This window comes from Oikopleura dioica, chromosome 1 (assembly GCF_907165135.1).
Source record: "Oikopleura dioica chromosome 1, OKI2018_I68_1.0, whole genome shotgun sequence".
Taxonomy (NCBI): domain Eukaryota; kingdom Metazoa; phylum Chordata; class Appendicularia; order Copelata; family Oikopleuridae; genus Oikopleura; species Oikopleura dioica.
Genome location: NC_137291.1, coordinates 10,147,162 through 10,165,325, shown reverse-complemented (window position 1 = coordinate 10,165,325; position 18,164 = coordinate 10,147,162). Strand labels below are relative to the sequence as shown.

At 43.7% G+C, this 18,164-nt stretch overlaps 5 protein-coding genes across 5 annotated transcripts; all 5 read left to right on the top strand.

Annotated features, from left to right (window-relative positions):
• Positions 1 to 37: 37 nt before the first annotated feature.
• LOC145695264 (uncharacterized) lies at positions 38 to 2,766 on the top strand. The gene has a single exon (XM_081772264.1). It carries the CDS (start codon positions 119 to 121, stop codon positions 2,630 to 2,632), a length of 2,514 nt encoding a protein of 837 aa, XP_081628390.1. The 5' UTR covers positions 38 to 118; the 3' UTR covers positions 2,633 to 2,766.
• Positions 2,702 to 13,447, top strand: LOC145695278 (uncharacterized). The gene is given in 6 exon segments (XM_081772281.1): positions 2,702 to 3,091; positions 3,094 to 4,568; positions 4,571 to 5,947; positions 5,950 to 7,302; positions 7,305 to 8,948; positions 9,070 to 13,447. Coding segments are annotated over 6 exon segments (10,419 nt in total). The 5' UTR covers positions 2,702 to 2,832; the 3' UTR covers positions 13,381 to 13,447.
• Positions 13,447 to 14,642, top strand: LOC145695273 (uncharacterized). The gene is made up of 4 exons (XM_081772275.1): positions 13,447 to 13,820; positions 13,863 to 13,996; positions 14,040 to 14,240; positions 14,284 to 14,642. Exons 1-4 carry the CDS (start codon positions 13,796 to 13,798, stop codon positions 14,524 to 14,526), a joined length of 603 nt encoding a protein of 200 aa, XP_081628401.1. The 5' UTR covers positions 13,447 to 13,795; the 3' UTR covers positions 14,527 to 14,642.
• A 371-nt stretch (positions 14,643 to 15,013) lies between these two features.
• On the top strand, positions 15,014 to 16,190 carry LOC145712073 (galactosylceramide sulfotransferase-like). Its single transcript, XM_081789760.1, has 4 exons — positions 15,014 to 15,180; positions 15,231 to 15,498; positions 15,600 to 15,867; positions 15,917 to 16,190. The coding sequence occupies exons 1-4, from the start codon at positions 15,014 to 15,016 to the stop codon at positions 16,135 to 16,137; spliced, it is 924 nt and encodes a 307-aa protein (XP_081645886.1). The 3' UTR covers positions 16,138 to 16,190.
• Positions 16,191 to 16,997: 807 nt separating this feature from the next.
• LOC145696797 (uncharacterized) lies at positions 16,998 to 17,725 on the top strand. The gene is made up of 2 exons (XM_081773892.1): positions 16,998 to 17,235; positions 17,277 to 17,725. Exons 1-2 carry the CDS (start codon positions 17,013 to 17,015, stop codon positions 17,708 to 17,710), a joined length of 657 nt encoding a protein of 218 aa, XP_081630018.1. The 5' UTR covers positions 16,998 to 17,012; the 3' UTR covers positions 17,711 to 17,725.
• The last annotated feature ends 439 nt before the right edge of the window (positions 17,726 to 18,164 follow it).

Sequence of the window (18,164 nt, the reverse complement as noted above, 5' to 3'; positions counted from 1 at the left end):
ATACAGTTGGAAGCTACCTTGCAGCTGCCGACCAGGTTTCATTGGAGACGGAAAAACGTGTTCTGATGTGGACGAGTGTGCACAAAACACAAATTCGTGTGATAAAAATGCTAGATGTATGAACTCCCTTGGCTCTTACGAATGCATTTGCCTTCCAGGGTTCAAAGGCGACGGTGAGACTTGTGATGATGTCGACGAGTGCGCTGGTTCAATGCATAATTGTGGAAGAAATTCAATCTGTGTGAATGAAAAAGGCGGCTACAATTGCAAATGTAAGCCTGGCTTCTTCAAATATGGACTCCTTCGTGCAGCAGGAGATTGCCTCGATATTGACGAGTGTATGTACAAGCAAGATAACTGCGACGAAAATTCATCCTGTGTTAATACAAAGGGTTCTTACGACTGCATTTGTAATGAGGGATTTGTGATGAATGGAGATAAGTGCGTCGATGTCAATGAATGTCTCGAAGGAACTAATAATTGTCATGAAAATGCTTCTTGCATGAATACTTACGGGGGCTTCACCTGCACCTGTAACAACGGTTATTCTGGTGACGGCGAAACCTGTAATAACATCAATGAATGCTTGAAGGCAAAGGTCTGTGGCAATAATGCCATTTGCACTGATCTTGATGGAAGTTACAGCTGCTCTTGCGATGATGGCTTCGAGGGAGATGGTCAAAACTGTGCTGATATCAACGAATGTAATACTGGCGATCATGATTGTGACAGTAACGCATCTTGTACTAACAGTTCTCCTGGATTTGTGTGTTCTTGTAACGAAGGCTTCAGCGGAAATGGAAAAACTTGTCGAGATATTGACGAATGCACTGCGAATACAGATAATTGCCATGCCTCAGCGGATTGTAAAAACACTGTTGGTTCTTTTGAATGCAGTTGCAAAACTGGGTTCAGAGGCGATGGAATTGAATGCGATGACATTAACGAGCGCTCCGAAGGACTTGATAATTGCCACGCCGTCGCAAGATTTACGAACACAATCGGAAGCTATAGTTGTTCTTGTCCCACTGGCTATGAAGGTGATGGTTTCTCATGCTCAGATATTGATGAATGCCAGTTTTCGCCATGTTCTGCAGATGCAACTTGTGACAATACAGACGGTTCTTATTTCTGCCACTGCAACTCTGGTTACATGGGCAACGGATACGAGTGCAAGGATATCGATGAGTGTATTCAGACTGATATTAGAAAACACAATTGTGACGACAATGCCAGATGTATAAATAACAAAGGAGGCTTTACATGCTCTTGCTTAAATGGATATTCTGGCGATGGAAAGACCTGCGTTGATAATAACGAATGTACTGATGATACACACAGATGTGATGAAGTCGCTGATTGTATCAATAACGGAGGATCATACAGTTGCCAATGTCAAGCCGGTTATTCTGGAAGTGGCAAAATCTGTAACAATATCAACGAGTGTATCACGAGCGAACACGATTGCCATGCTGATGCGACGTGCTCGGATACTTCTGGGTCGTATGTCTGTACTTGTAACGCGGGCTTTGATGGAAATGGCCAGAGTTGTTCGGACGTCAACGAGTGTGACACTGAAGTTGATGTCTGTCACGAGGATGCAATGTGCCTCAATACTTTTGGTTCCTACTCATGTTCTTGCAAAGCTGGCTATAAAGGAGATGGAAAGGTTTGCTCGGATATTGACGAATGCAGCATCAATTCATTTTTCTGTCCTAAAAACTCTGACTGCGTCAATACTGTTGGCTCTTACCAGTGTGCTTGTCTTGGCGGTTACGAAAAGAAAAACGGCAAATGCGTTGACATCAATGAATGCACCACTGGATCACATGAATGCAGCGACAAGGCAAATTGTGATAATACTGATGGGTCTCATACCTGTACTTGCAAATCCGGTTACACTGGTGACGGTTTCACTTGCAGAGACACAAATGAGTGCGAAGCTCTAACTCACGAATGCAGCCCAGACGCTTCTTGTGAGAACTCTATCGGATCATATTACTGCTCTTGCTCAGCTGGCTTTGAAGGAAATGGATTCATGTGCTCTGACGTCAATGAGTGCGCTACTGGTGAAAATAATTGCGCGGCAAATGCAGAGTGCATCAATATTCACGGTTCGTTTGAGTGCGACTGCATGGACGGCTTTGAAGGAGACGGAATCGAATGCTCGGATATCAACGAATGCGACGCTAATTTATGCGATGAAAACGCATCCTGTTCTAATACCGTAGGCAGTTTCACTTGTTCCTGTAACGAAGGATACGATGGAAGTGGACTCAGCTGTTTTGATGATGATGAATGTCTTCAGGGCTCACATAACTGTCAGAAACTCACATCTTGTGTCAACACAGATGGATCATTTAAATGCGAATGTTCTGAGGGATTCTTCGGAAATCCTGAAAATTGCAGAGATGTTGATGAATGTAGCAACGGCACTCATGATTGCGATGTTGCGTGTTTCAATACTTTTGGCTCGTACAGTTGCGATGACAAAGATGAGTGCAAAATGGGTCTACATGATTGTTCCGAGCACGCTACTGCGACAATTCTCAGGGATCATTCACCTGTACTTGCAAATCTGGCTTTGTCGGTGACGGAAAGAGCTGCGACAATGTCAACGAATGCGCTTTGAACTTAGACGACTGTCATACGAATGCGAAGTGCACCGATTTGGAAGGCTCTTTTAGCTGCAAGTGCAATTCTGGATACTCTGGAAACGGGCTTTCTTGCGTTGATATTAATGAATGCGCTTCTCCATCGACTTGTGGATCGCATGCGACATGCAAAAACACTATCGGAAGTCATGAGTGCATTTGCGATTCTGGCTTCAGAATGTCTTCTTCTGGAAAATGCATCGACATCGACGAATGCCAAGCAGGAACTGACAGCTGCGACAAAAATGCCAACTGTCTAAATACCCTTGGTTCGTATGCATGTCAATGTAAATTGGGCTATTCTGGCGATGGAAAAGTTTGTCAAGATGTTAACGAGTGCGAATCCAACAGACACAATTGTCACGAAAAATCTGATTGCTTCAATACCGCTGGAACATATGATTGCATCTGCAAAGATGGATTCAGTGGCGACGGTTTGTCTGCATGGACCAGAATGAGTGCTTGCTTGACACTCACAGTTGCGATTTCAATGCTGACTGCGAGAATACTTTCGGTGGTCATAAGTGCACCTGCAAAGATGGCTACTCTGGTGACGGAACTTTCTGTACCGATATAAACGAGTGTGCTACTGGAAAAAATTCTTGTCATAAAAATGCGGAGTGCCAGAACTTTGACGGATCTTACAGCTGCCAATGCAAATCTGGATTCGATGGCGATGGTAAAAATTGCCTCGATGTCGACGAATGCACGTTTGATCCTTGTGATGAAAACGCTTCTTGCACAAATTCAGTTGGTTCATATTCGTGTACCTGCAGAGATGGTTTTACCGGTGACGGGCAACACTGCACCGACATCAATGAATGTGGCAACGGTAGTATCTGTGGCCAGAGAGACTGCCATAACACTTTCGGCTCGTACATTTGTCACTGCAAACCTGGATTCATGGAAACTGGTGATCAGTGCAGAGATATTGACGAATGTAGTAACGGCGATCATCGATGTGATGTCAATGCTGCCTGTGTGAATACTAACGGTGGATACGAATGTAACTGCAGATCAGGCTATGCCGGTTCAGGCGAAATATGTACTGATATTGACGAATGTGAATCTGGAGAAAACTCATGCTCCCAAATGGCTTCTTGCAATAATCTTCAGGGAGGATATGAATGTTCTTGTCTTCCAGGACTTGAAGGTGACGGCTTTTTCTGCAATGATATCGATGAATGCTCGACAAAAACAAGTGACTGCGGCAAAAACTTCGACTGCCAAAACACAAAAGGTAGCTATTTCTGCCAATGTGCGAAAGGATTTGAAGAAATTGACGGAGTCTGCAATGACATTGATGAATGCAAGGGAGTCAACAACTGTCATGAAAATGCAAACTGCATTAACGATAATGGATCATACTCGTGCAAATGTAACGATGGCTATCAAGGAGATGGCGTTTCTTGCTCGGATATTGACGAGTGTACGGATTCATCAACATGCCAAGATAACTCTAATTGCTTGAACATGCCCGGTAGTTATGAGTGCATCTGCAAAGATGGTTTTGTCCTCGATGACGGAAAATGTAACGACATCAATGAGTGTGAGAACAACCCCTGCTCGGCTCATGCTAGCTGCACGAATTCCGCGGGTTCATATTCGTGTCTTTGTGATGATGGATTCTCCGGTAATGGCGTTTACTGCGAGGACATAAACGAGTGTGAGAACGGGCAAAACAAATGTGGCGAGAATTCTCAGTGTGTCAATACTGCTGGTGGATATGACTGCCAGTGCGATGATGGATACCAAAAACTTGGCGCTCTTCAGTGTATCGACATTGATGAGTGTGACGAAGCACAAAGTGACTGTAGTCCAAACGCTGTCTGTAACAATTCTCCAGGTTCTTTCTCTTGCACCTGCATGAGTGGTTTCATTGGCAATGGACAATCTTGTGACAACGTTAACGAGTGTGCTCTCCAAAGAATATCTGTGGATCAAATAGCATCTGTTCCGATACGGTTGGATCCTACGAGTGCTCCTGCGTTGACGGATACGAGCTCGTCGATGGAAAATGTACCGATATTGACGAATGCAAGATCGAAAATATCTGCAACGGGAATGATTGTTTCAATACTCCTGGATCACATGACTGCATTTGCCCCGATGGAACTATTGGAAATGGAATAGAATGTGTCGACATCAATGAGTGCGAAGAGAATCCATGTGACGCCAAGGCTATTTGTAAAAATACAAGCCCTGGATTTGAGTGTGCTTGTAAACCAGGGTTCACTGGAAATGGATTGACATGTTCAGATATTGACGAGTGCTCTCTAGCTGATGCTTGCCCAGATAATAGCGTGTGTACTAATACTGTTGGATCCTTCGACTGCAGCTGTGATGCTGGCTTCGAAATGATCGCTGGAGTATGTCAAGATATCAATGAGTGTGACGAAGGTTTTGCTGACTGCAAGGTTCGAGAAAACTGTGAAAATACAGTTGGCAGCTTTTCTTGCAGCTGTAAAGCTAGCTTCAAGAGAGTGAACGGCATCTGCGCTGATATTAACGAATGCATTGTCGATCAGCCATGTTCTCTCGTTCCCCAATCAGTCTGTTCAAATACAATCGGATCTTTCTCATGTCAGTGCATCCCAGGATTCAGAAAAGACGGAGAAATCTGCATCGACATCGATGAGTGCGCTCTTGGTCTATCGGAATGTGCATCTGGCGAAAAATGTGTAAATTTCGCAGGTGGGTCAAAGTGTGTCTGCAAGGACTACTGGCAGAAAATCGACGGCTCCTGTGTTAATCCCGCTGCTTCCAACAGAGCTGTTCTTGAGTGTCCAACACATTCGGATGCCTCCGAAATCGATGGAAATATCGAGTGCATTTGTCACGATGGCTACACTCTTTCAAATAGTGATTGCGTGGATGTTAATGAGTGTGATGATGGTACTCATAAATGCTCGTCTAATGGAGCTTGTTCAAATACGTCTGGTGGTTACTCTTGTTCCTGTAATGCTGGTTTTACTGGCGACGGATACGCTTGCGAAGATATCGATGAATGCGCAGTTGATAGCAGTTGCCCCATGCATGCAGATTGTGAAAATATCCAAGGATCATTTGTCTGCTCCTGCAGAAATGGATACGCAGGCGATGAATGTGATGATATCGACGAGTGTTCAACTCAAGAGGATAACTGCACCGGTGATTTAGTTTGCAGTAACACTGACGGAGGATTTACATGCGTCTGTCCATCTGGATTTAGAAAGAAGGCAGCTCATGTGCAGATATCGACGAATGTGCACTTGGACTTGACTCCTGCACAGAAAACGCCAGTTGCGAGAATAATTCCGGATCTTATAATTGCAATTGCCATCCTGGCTATGGCGGTGAAAACTGCGAAGATGTCGATGAGTGTTCTGAAGATCCTTGCGACAGCAATGCTTCTTGTAAAAATACAGTCGGCTCGTTTGTTTGCTCTTGTTCTGATGGCTATGGCGGTAATGGACTACAGTGCTTTGACATTGATGAATGTAATGCTCAAACAGACAACTGTGATGAAAACGCGAAATGCGAGAATACTGAAGGAAGTTTCAAATGCGTCTGTAAAAAGGGTTATTCGGGTGACGGAGTTACCTGCGAAGATGTTGACGAATGCTCTGAAGAGAATGCTTGCCAAGCACACGCAGTCTGCTCTAATTCAATCGGATCCTTTGACTGCACTTGCAAAACCGGATTCGAAAGTGATGGTGAGAAATGCAAGGACATCAATGAATGTGCCGGTGAAAACATTTGCAGCAAATATGCGGATTGCTCCAACGTTGCCGGAAGCTACGATTGCACTTGCACCGACGGTTTTACCGGAGACGGATTCAATTGTTATAATGTCGATGAATGTAGAGAAAATGATAGTGTTTGTGGCGATAACGAAGTTTGCGCTGATACTTTCGGAAGCTACGATTGTGTCTGTGCCCAAGGATTTATCGAAAACAATGACGGTTCTTGCGAGGATGTTGATGAGTGTGCTAAGTCTGAGCTCTTCTGCGGTGTCAATAGCGTGTGCAAAAACACCCCAGGAAGCTACACTTGTGCGTGTGTCACCGGTTACGAGGACAATAACGGATATTGCCAAGACATCAACGAATGTGAAAACTCTCAGTGTGGTTACAAAGCTTACTGTGTCAACAATATTGGCTCATTCGAATGTTTCTGCCCTCCTGGATTCGAGAAACAAGACAACGCTTGTATCGATATCGATGAATGCGCGATCGACAATGTCTGCGGCAATGACAGTATGTGTTCGAACGTTGAAGGCTCTTTCGAGTGCGACTGTGTCGAGGGATTCCGAGACTTTGGAAGCGGATGTGAGCTTGAAGATCTTTGCAACACTGGCAATCATGACTGCGATTCTAACGCTGATTGCAAGATGAAAAAATACGGTAGCTTTAAATGCAGGTGCAAAGATGGTTACGCCGGAGATGGTCAACAATGCAATGACATCAACGAATGTATTGATGTTAATACTTGCTCTAATCGTGAGAGATGTATTAATAGCGAAGGATCGTACAACTGTGAATGCCTTGCTGGATACGCTGGAGCTAACTGCGATGATATCAACGAGTGTGTTGAAGATGCTGATGTTTGTGGTCTCTTTGCAAACTGCCGAAATACCGAGGATCTTACGAATGCACGTGTGAAGCTGGATTCGAGATGATTGACGGTTCTTGCACGGATATCAATGAATGTGACATCTCTAATTTATGTGACGGAAATGCTGATTGTGTTAACACTTTCGGTTCTTTCAAATGCACGTGCGATTCTGGCCTTTCAGTCGATGGAAAATCCTGTGACGACATCAACGAATGTTTAATGCCATTTGTATGTGGAAACAACCAGGAGTGTACTAACCTCTTTGGCGGTTTCTCGTGCAGTTGCTCTGAGGGCTTCTCAATGATTAGCGGAGAATGCATTGACATCGACGAGTGTGACTCTCATCCATGTGGCAACAATGCAAATTGTGAGAATACAAGCGGCTCTTTCATTTGCTCTTGCTCGGATGGTTTCGCCGGTAACGGTATTGATTGCGCTGACATCGACGAGTGTGTTTCCGGTGATAATGAATGCTCTGCTTATGCAAACTGTATCAACACTTCTGGAAATTACAGATGCGAGTGCGATACTGGTTACAGTGGTGATGGTTTTACCTGTGTCGACGTCAACGAATGCCTTGAAGATGCTTGTTCTGGCCAATCTATCTGTACAAATACTGAAGGCTCCTTCAAGTGCACGTGTAAAGGAGGCTTTGCCGATAGTGGAAATGATGGTGATTTCTGCGTTGATGTCAATGAATGCGATGAAAATCCATGCGCTGAGTTTGCTCAGTGTACTAATACCATCGGTTCTTATTCTTGCTCTTGTCTCGTCGGATACTCTGGCGATGGAGTAACCAACTGCAAACCAACTGGAAAGTGTGCGACCAAAAAGGCTGATTGTCATAAATCCGCATATTGCGTCGATTTGAACGATAAGGATTTCGAATGCAGATGCGTTGACGGTCTTGAAATGGACAAGAAGGGTAAATGTCGCGACGTCGACGAATGCAAAAATGGCTCTCACAATTGTGACGAGAATGCGAAGTGCAAAAATACTGAAGGATCGTTTAAGTGCAAGTGCGAACAAGGATTCCAAGGAAACGGTCAAATCTGTGTCGATAATAATGAATGCTCTGATGGAAGCCATGAGTGTGATAAGAACGCTTCTTGCGCTAATACAGATGGATCTTACGACTGCATGTGCAATGAAGGCTTCGAGGGCTCGGGTTTCACTTGCACCGATATCAATGAGTGCTCACTTGTTAACTCTTGTCACGAAAATGCTTCTTGCAAGAATACAGAAGGAAGCTTTTCTTGCGCCTGCAAAGATGGTTTTGTCGGAAACGGGTTCGTTTGCGCTGATTTCAACGAATGTCAGGCGGACGATCTCGTCATTCCAAAAGGTGGAAGTTGTGAAAATAGACTCGGAGGATTTGAACTCACTTGCGAAGAAGGTCATGAGCTTGTCGACTCGAAATGTGTTGACATCGATGAATGCGAAGAAGAAGATTCGTGTCATAAACTTGCTCAGTGCAAAAATAGAGACGGATATCATAAATGCAAGTGTCCAGATGGATACGAAGGTGATGGGTTTAAAAATTGTGATGACATTGATGAGTGTGCTAACAATCCATGTGGCGACAATTCCGACTGTACCAACACTCCTGGATCTTATGAATGCTCGTGTTCTGCGGGATACGAGTCTGTTTTAGGCGAATGCATGGATATTAATGAGTGCTCACAAGATAAAAATACTGTGGCAAAAATAGCATTTGCAAAAACACTGACGGTAGCTACGCGTGCATTTGCGTCTCCGGATACATTATGGTTGATGGTAAATGCAAGATCAAGATGAGTGCAGCACGTCTCAGCATAAGTGCCACCCTGAAGCAGAATGCATAAATACTGTTGGCAACTACATCTGTAACTGCAAACGAGGCCTTCGAGGAAATGGTTATTCATGCCAGGATATTGATGAGTGTGCTCTTGGTATTCATAATTGCGCTGTGATTGGTAGCCGATGCCTGAATGAATTTGGAGGATTTTCATGCAGTTGCACTAACGGATACGTTGGTGATGGGCGATCTTGTGTTGATGTGAACGAGTGCTCTGTTGGCATTGATTTCTGCGCCCCGTCAGCAGACTGTGTCAATAACAACGGAGGATTTGACTGTCGCTGCGGCAGTGGCTACACTGGAGACGGATTCACCTGTTCCGATATCAACGAGTGCGCTCTTGGAACTCATCAATGCTCGCAAGACTCTAAATGCCTCAATACTGACGGCAGCTATGAGTGCGAATGTAAATCTGGCTACTCTGGCGATGGATTCATGTGTGTTGATATCAACGAGTGCGCGGAGAAAATCGATAGCTGTCATAAAAATAGCCGATGCTTGAACACTCAAGGCAGTTATAAGTGCTTCTGCAATGAGGGGTTCACTGGTGACGGATTCAACTGTATGGATGAAGACGAATGTATGCTCGGAGCTCATAAATGCAGCGACCTCGGTTACTGTTCCAATAACAAAGGAGCTTATCAGTGTGACTGTTTCGCCGGACACAAAGGAAACGGATTTTACTGTGCACCTAAAAAGAAGTGCAAAAAGACGGACTGTGGTGATAACGCTTATTGCTACAAGAAAGGCAGTGATGAGATCTGCGACTGTAAATCTGGCTTTGAAATGGTTGATGGAGTCTGTGTAGACATTGATGAATGTGCTACTGACAACCCATGCGATTCAACAGCTGATTGTGTGAATTCTGAAGGAGGATTCAAGTGTACGTGCCCTGATGGTTCATTCGGAAACGGCAAGAAATGTTTCGATATCGACGAGTGCCGAGATGGTACTCACGGATGCCCTGCTCAATCGACTTGTAACAATCTGCCATCAACTTTCGAGTGTCTCTGCGACAACGGTTACAAAATGAATGATGGAGAGTGTGTTGATATTGACGAGTGTGCTAATGATGCCCATGACTGCTCCGAAAATGCCTCTTGTGAGAATACTGACGGAAGCTTCACCTGCCAGTGCAAACCTGGATTCTTTGGCGACAGCGGCAAGTCATGCGAGGATATCGACGAGTGCATCAGTGGCATACATTATTGTGATATTAACGCTGGATGTACAAATACAGATGGTTCCTTTGTCTGTGGCTGTGATGATGGCTTCGTTGACAATGATGGTATATGTGTTGACATCAATGAATGTGAAGATGCATCTATCTGTGGCGACAATTCTGATTGCTTTAATCGAGTTGGTACCTACAAGTGCACTTGTAAACACGGCTTCGTCAAAAATTCTGATGGAGATTGCGTTGATAACGATGAATGTGCTGTTGGAATCGACAATTGCGACTCTGATGCAACTTGCGTTAACCTTCCTGGATCCTTCAAGTGCGAATGCTCTGACGGATTCGAGGGCTCTGGAACTTATTGCCAAGATATCAACGAGTGCAAGAAGGACACACATGAATGCGATCTTGCTACTGAGAGGTGCCAGAATACTAAAGGAGGATACAACTGCATCTGTAACACTGGCTTCGAAAGCAAGAATGGTGACTGTGTCGATATTGATGAATGTTCCGGAATTAACGAATGCCATGCGGATGCGACTTGTACGAACACTTTTGGCTCTTATTCCTGCTCTTGCAACAGCGGCTTCTCTGGTTCAGGAACTCATTGCTCTGATATCAACGAGTGTATGACGACAGAAACAATCTGTCCACCGAATGGTGTCTGTAGAAATACTGAAGGCTCATTTACATGTGATTGTTTGAGTGGTTTTGCTGGTGATCAATGTGAAGACATTGACGAATGCCTTGGCGGAAACAAATGCACCGGTGACAATGAAATCTGCCTAAACACCATCAGCAGCTATAAATGCGTCTGCAGCTCAGGATACAAACTTGGAAAGGCAATGACTTGTGAAGATATTGATGAGTGTGCTTATGGCATTGCAAGCTGCCATTATCGAGCAACATGTTCGAACACAGATGGAAGCTATGAGTGCAGCTGTGACGCTGGCTACGAAGGAAACGGTGTTAACTGTGCTGATATTGACGAATGCTCTACTGGAACTCATAACTGCGCTTCTGAAGGGTCTATTTGCAGAAATACTGACGGAAGCTTTACGTGCTCTTGCATCGAAGGATTCTATGGCGATGGTGTGACCTGTTCAGACCTAAATGAATGTGAGATTGGCTACGACGAGTGCAGTTTCGACTCTGTTTGTGTCAACAGCCCTGGTTCTTATATTTGCGATTGTGGAGAAGGTCAGGAATTTAAGAATGGAAGATGCGAAGATCTTGATGAATGTCAATCTTTCGATCATGAGTGCCATCAGTATGCTATTTGCACGAATACTATCGGCTCTTACTCGTGCCTGTGTCCAGATGGCTTTGAGGGAGATGGTCTCAATTGTGAAGATATCAACGAGTGTGATCTCACGACTTCATGTTTGGGAGACAATCAAATTTGCGTCAACTTGCCTGGATCGTACCAGTGCCAATGCGAGGAAGGCTACGAGATGTTTAGTGGCAAATGTGTGGATATCGACGAATGCGCACTTGCTCTCGATGATGATTGCCGGCATGATGACATCTATCAAGTGCTGTGCGTCAATATTCCTGGCTCCTACACATGTCAGTGCCGAGAAGGCCTTGAAGAGAGCTTTGTCGAGGTTGACGAAAAGCAGATTCTTTCATGTTATGATCCAACTGACGAAGCTGAGCGAACTGAAGACTTCGACAAGATCTCAAGTGCTAACTCTGAAGATGCCTCCGATGACTGGCTTGATAATTTGATCGACCTTGAGCTCGGTGAACTTGACGAGCTTGTTTCGGGACTTGATGATGATGCTGTATCTGTTCTTCCTCCTCGACCAGTCCGCCGTGGAAAGAAGAAATCTGAATCTCGTAAAGAATACAGAGAATACCTTGAGAAATACCGAGAGATGCTCAGTAGATGGAGAGAGCTTCTCCAAGAGATGAACTTTGAGTTCCCAGATTATACGACAACGACTATTGCGACTACCATTGCTTTTGAAACGACTATTATCACAACAACAGGGGACTACACAACTAATCTCTCGCCTACAGTCGATTACACGACAACTGAAGGTTACGCTACAACAACTCGAGAGCCATTTACAATGCCAATGCCAACACTGAACCTTCCACCGCAGCCGACAAGAAGACCAAAGTATGCTGGAGAATCTCCGAGCCGATACAGCTCTTATTTGAATGAGTTTTCTCAAAAACTTCAACAATGGATGGCGGCAAAGCAAGAAGCTGAGCTCAAATACCAAGAGGATATGCAGGTTTACTATCATGCACAGATCGAGTACCAGAACTCGAAAACAACTAAAGCTCCAACCACTCGTCCAAAAAGACCAGACGAAAAGGAATCATTCGTGTTTGAATTTGATACGGGAATCATCGCTCCTCCTGATGACCTTCAGCCGCCATTCCTCCCACCTAAATTCCAAATGCGCCCTCAGAGACCTAACGAACCACATTATCAATACGAGCATTACAAAATGCTTTTCAACAACCGTTTGAAAATCCAGCAGCAACGAATCGATGCTACTATGGATATTTATCTCAGAGCAGTTCTCGATTACGAGCGAGATCATGGCGTGCAGATCGATTTCAATCCAACCGAATACAAGAATTCCAGAGGATATCAGATCTTCACCACTCGAGTACCATACACAACGACTACAACTACAACGACGACTACAACGACAACTACAACAACCCGCAAACCTATCGGCGATATCAAATTCGAAAAACTTCCAAAACAACCCGATTTCCAACAAATTCACTACAACTATGGCGCCATCCAAGCATGGAAGGAGGATATCAAGGCTCAAGCGCAAGGAATCTACGATCTGGTTGCAGAGAAAGTCTCTTACATGATCAACGATGAGCTTGCAAAGACAGAGGATAGATTCGTTCCTATTAAACCAGAGCAGATCAATTTCCCATCGATGCCAGTTATCCGAGATATTGCCCCGATTGAAGCCGCACTTCAATATGGAAATTACTTGAGCGCTATGGCACAGGAAGTCGAGCAGTGGTACACTGAGTTCTATTTCACTTATGAAGACTTTGATCAGAAGTGGAAGCAGATGATGCCAGTTGCCGAGGAAGAAGACTTCAATACAGGAATGAGTTTTTATTCATAAATTGATACCAATCGACTTTTTGGACTTTTTACCCAAATATTTGAAAATATAACTCGTGAAAGGATCTGTTTCGCCTATTCACAAGGACGCTGTGTCATTTTTCACAGACAATTACGTCAACAACGCTCCTGAATTTGACTCTTCATTCTCATCCTCATTCTCTGAAAATCGACCAGCATTTGAGACATCTGACGATGACTTCCGCGGAACCGGATTTGACTTCAACGAAGATCGAACTGAGGCTTTCGACTCGCCAGAATGGGTCACATCGATCAAACCATTCGAGGGTGTGCCCCCTCAACTGGTCAAATATCTCACGCCTCAGGCTAAGTATGCTTTGCTCAAGCAAGCTCTTGGAGTTGAGTCCGAACACAATGTCCGAGCAAACTGGGGCAAGCAACGAGCTGTTATTCTCATGGACGATGACGATATGGAATATGGTTAGTTTTATTCTCTATTTGCTGATGCTATAAGCGTTTTAGACCGTGGAACATTCTACGAGCGAGACCCAGATACTGGCAAGATCATCATCGATGAGCTCGAACCATCTCAGCATAAATGGGCCTTCCCGCGTTTTGCTGAGCGAACTGGCGAGCCACAGACAAGCTGCTGGAGCGTAAGTCTTTTTAGTCAATTTCATTCAGCAAAAAAATGTTTAGTGTGTGAATGCCAAAACTTACGAAGAATGCAGATCTCAGGGTAAGGAACAATTCTGCGCCAAGGAGCAGGACTCATGCTTCATCACTACGCAAAAGAACTTTATGAATATGTCTGCCTTCGAAGATGAAGTTTATCTCGACGGAAATGTTTATTCCGGCCCAGATAACCTTAAACCAGATCCAGATAACCCAGCTTTCCAGGTAAATCCAGCTCTGCTCATGGTATTTTTACGAATTAATTAAGGTCGTAACAATCAATATGGGTTGCAAGGCTGCTGTTGCTTGCTACAATAATAAAAAGCAGAACTTCCTCGTTCGAGCAGCCCAACAATGTTTCCCATCTTTGCGAACTACGTCCACTTGTCATCAATGCTGTCATACAAACAACTGCAACAAAGACATGGACCCGTCGGACGAAGCGGGCTGGGTTACCGACCATGAAGGATCAGAAGACTTTATTGGAATATACTTCTCAGATGAAAATTAATAACGGGCTACAAAGCAAAATAATTTATTGGCAATAATATATCATGTAATAACTTAAATTTCTGTGCTGATTTATTTACTGAAAATTTTTATACAGCTATTTTTTCGAACTGTAAATAAAATACTCAAATTAAAAACAGACGAGCCCTAAATTTTAATATAAGAAATCTAATACGCTCGGATATCTGAAACGACACAGAAGGGAAAATTTTCATCCTTCTGCTTGCGCACTTTCCCACTAAACAGCCAGGGGAGCGTCACACTGTTGCGATCAGCGGGGAAACACTAAACGACCGGTGGATTTTGCAAAAGACCGCTAAATGAGAACCCGATACGCATATTGACTCACTCGTTACAAGAGCTGGAATAAGTTCAGAGAAACATTTTTATGCTGATGGAGAACGTAGAGAAACGGCCAGTTCTAAATTATGTCCTGCTTTTGGTGCTTTTTATGGTTTGTTACTTTGCGCTAGAATTTTCAGTCAAAAATGTTTAGCTTCCTTTTGATCGGCAACCTTCAAAGAGCAGTAGAAGATGATCCAAACTTTGACCCTGATATTCTTCGACTAGACAATGGAAAGAATAAGTATTTTCTGAATGATCCGATTCCAGTAGCTGTAGAAGGCGAAGTAGATTCTGAAGGCTATCCAGCTTGGTACGGCCGGTCTATTGAAGACCTGTTGTTAGATGCTAGCTCTATTCAAGGTCAGACATAATCATTTTCATCGTTTTTCAATACAATCCCAGAGCTTCTTTCCAACCTCGGAATAACCCACGAAGAATCAGCGCGAACATGCAGGCCACATCGTCATATTGTCTTTCTCAAAAGCACAAATGTGCGAGCTCAACTATCTTTGAAATCCTCAATCGATTCAAGAAGAAGCATAAACTTTATGCCGCATCAAAGCCTCTCGCATCCTTTGTTGGAGGATATCCTGGAAAGTTTAAGCCTGAGTTTGTTGCTCCACCACAGGTAAAGTTTTAGAAACGATGAGATATTCTGATGCTAATAGGATTCAATTGCTATTAGCATTATCCGGTTAGCTAATCGTCTGACCTTAAATATTCTTTCAGACCGACAAATACGACATCATTTTCAACCATTTCCGCTGGGATGAGTCTGCAGTTCGATCAGTAACGCACGATGATACAATTTTCCTGACCTCGATTCGCGAGCCTCTTAGTCATTACAAATCTGTATTCGACTTCTTTTACGGATCGTACAAGAGAGAAAGTGGAATGGTTGATCATGCTTGTAACTTGGCCTGTGAAGGTCAGCCATTTCTCGCGATGCTCGGAAAAGCCGGCGAGCATTTCGAAAAGTACATGGATTGTATACCAGGTGGGACTTACACGTGTTTCAGGACCCAATCATGATGTCATTTTTATAGAATGCTACAACGCTTCACTTCCCTGGAGCTTCCGAGCACGAAACTTTCAGACCTTCGAAATGGGACTCGATGCTGGGCCGAACTTCAACTCTGACCTTGATCAGTTTACAAAGGCGATGGATTTCGTCATGATAACGGAAAAATTCGCAGAGAGTATTCTAGTTATGAGAAAATTACTCTGCATGGACTTTATGGATCTCTACGTCCAGCCGAAAAAGTAAAACACACGACGAAGTTCAATTTTCGACAAAACAGAAAGCACGATTCTACCAGTTCAATAATTACGACATGGAAATGTATCACCATTTCAACAGCTCTTTTGATGAGCAAGTTGAAAAACTTTATGGAAAGAATAATATGGAAATCGACACTCGAAGGTAACACTTTCTTAGCAGTAGACAAAGCTAATGCTGACTTTAGATTAAAAATAATCCGATCTTATTGTGACAAGAAAGAAAATATCAAAGAGTGTATCAACCAAGCGGATAAGACTCGGTTCACTTACAGTGGCAAAGATGACAGAAAATACTGGCCAAATGATATCGACTGGCCAAAGTTCGCCAAATACATGGCTGATGCTGGAGGAGCATGCCCTTACGGCACTTTTGGATCGGTAAAACGTCATTATCTACTGACTAAATTAACTTTCCTCAGCTTTTGAAAAATGAGATTTTGCCTCAATGTCGAGTTTACCAGTGGAAGATCTCCCAAGGATATCCGTCAAATAACCTAAACGACTTTTCCGACCAAAACAGTGATGAAGATTCTGAAGATGAGGATGATGACTCTGATTACCGATAAATACCGTATTTTATCCAAACCTAACCTGCAAAACTACTTCACTATGTCTACTAAGTACAATAAATATATATTTCATAACGGAAAATCACTGAGTAAGGCACAAATCTGAGAGCATTTCTCAATGTCAGAAAACAAACGAACTCGTCCTACGACGTAAAAATAATGACTAATTCCTTTAATGCATACTTGTGACCGTCAGTAATCATTCTATGCAAATTTGCTATCAATTTTGTATAAATACCACCTCCCATCGCATGATCTTTCATTCAAATCTAATACATTCACTTTACTAAAAATGGGTCTTCTCGGTGCATTAGCTGTTGGTGGTGCCGCCAAGGCTGTTTTTGATAAACGAAAAGACAAGAAAGAGAAAAAGAAAGCTGCGAAAGACGAGGCTGCTCGTGAAGAGCAGGAGAAAGCTGAAGCCGAAGAGCAGGCTCAGAAAGAAGCAGAAGAACAAGCTCAGAAGGAGGCCGAGGAACAAGCAAGAAAGGAACAAGAGGAAAAGGAGGCTCAAGGTTTTCTATTATTTTGAAACTTCAACTCACAAAATTCTAAGAGCAAGAAGAACGGCGAAAGGCCCAGGAAGAAGCCGATCGCCAATTCGAAGAGGACACTAGAAAGGCCCTCGAAGCCTCACAAATTGAAGCTCAAGAAGCTGAAGTTGCATCTGCTCCACCTGCGGAGCCCAACGTGATAGTCTGTGCTCCAGTTATTCAGCAACAGACTCCTCCACAGGCTGCTCCAGCACCCTACCCACCTCAGCATGCTGGCTATCCTCCTCAGCAACCAGGTTATCCTCCTCACCAACCTGGCTACCCAGGTTATCCACCAGCTCAGCCAGGCTATCCTCCTCATCCTGGATATCAACAACCTCCTGCCCAACCTTATCCTGGCTACCCACCACACCCAGGTTACCAGCAGACTTACCAACAAGTTCCTCCACCACAGCCTGCACCTCCTCAGCAAGCTGGCGACATAGGAAAGGGTTAAAATAAAAGCAAGTGAAATTATATTTTTCGTGAATTTTCGTTAACCCAAAACAGTCATCGTCCAAACAGGGCCAAGTCAAGCTGAGCTTGAAGCCGCCGAAGCTCAGAGATCTAACCGTGGTGCTCTTCTGGGTGCAGCTATCGGTGCTAGAAACGATAATGCTCTCGCTGGAGCAGTTATTGGCCGACGAATGGCGCGATAAGCAAACGAATAAAATACGACGTCAATGTTTTCTTTATGCTGTTTATTCAATTTTTTGAAAGACTGTTTATGCGAAATTCGCAGAAATAAAGGACTTTAATGCTTTGTACAGAGAATTATTTCTAAAAATAAAACTCGACTTGCTCGTCAATATATTCAATAAAAATCTACCTTCAAGCAAGTAAAGCTTACAAAATATCAGGTGGCTTGAACTCAGCGTAGTAAGGAAAAATATTTTGGCACCATTTTGGAT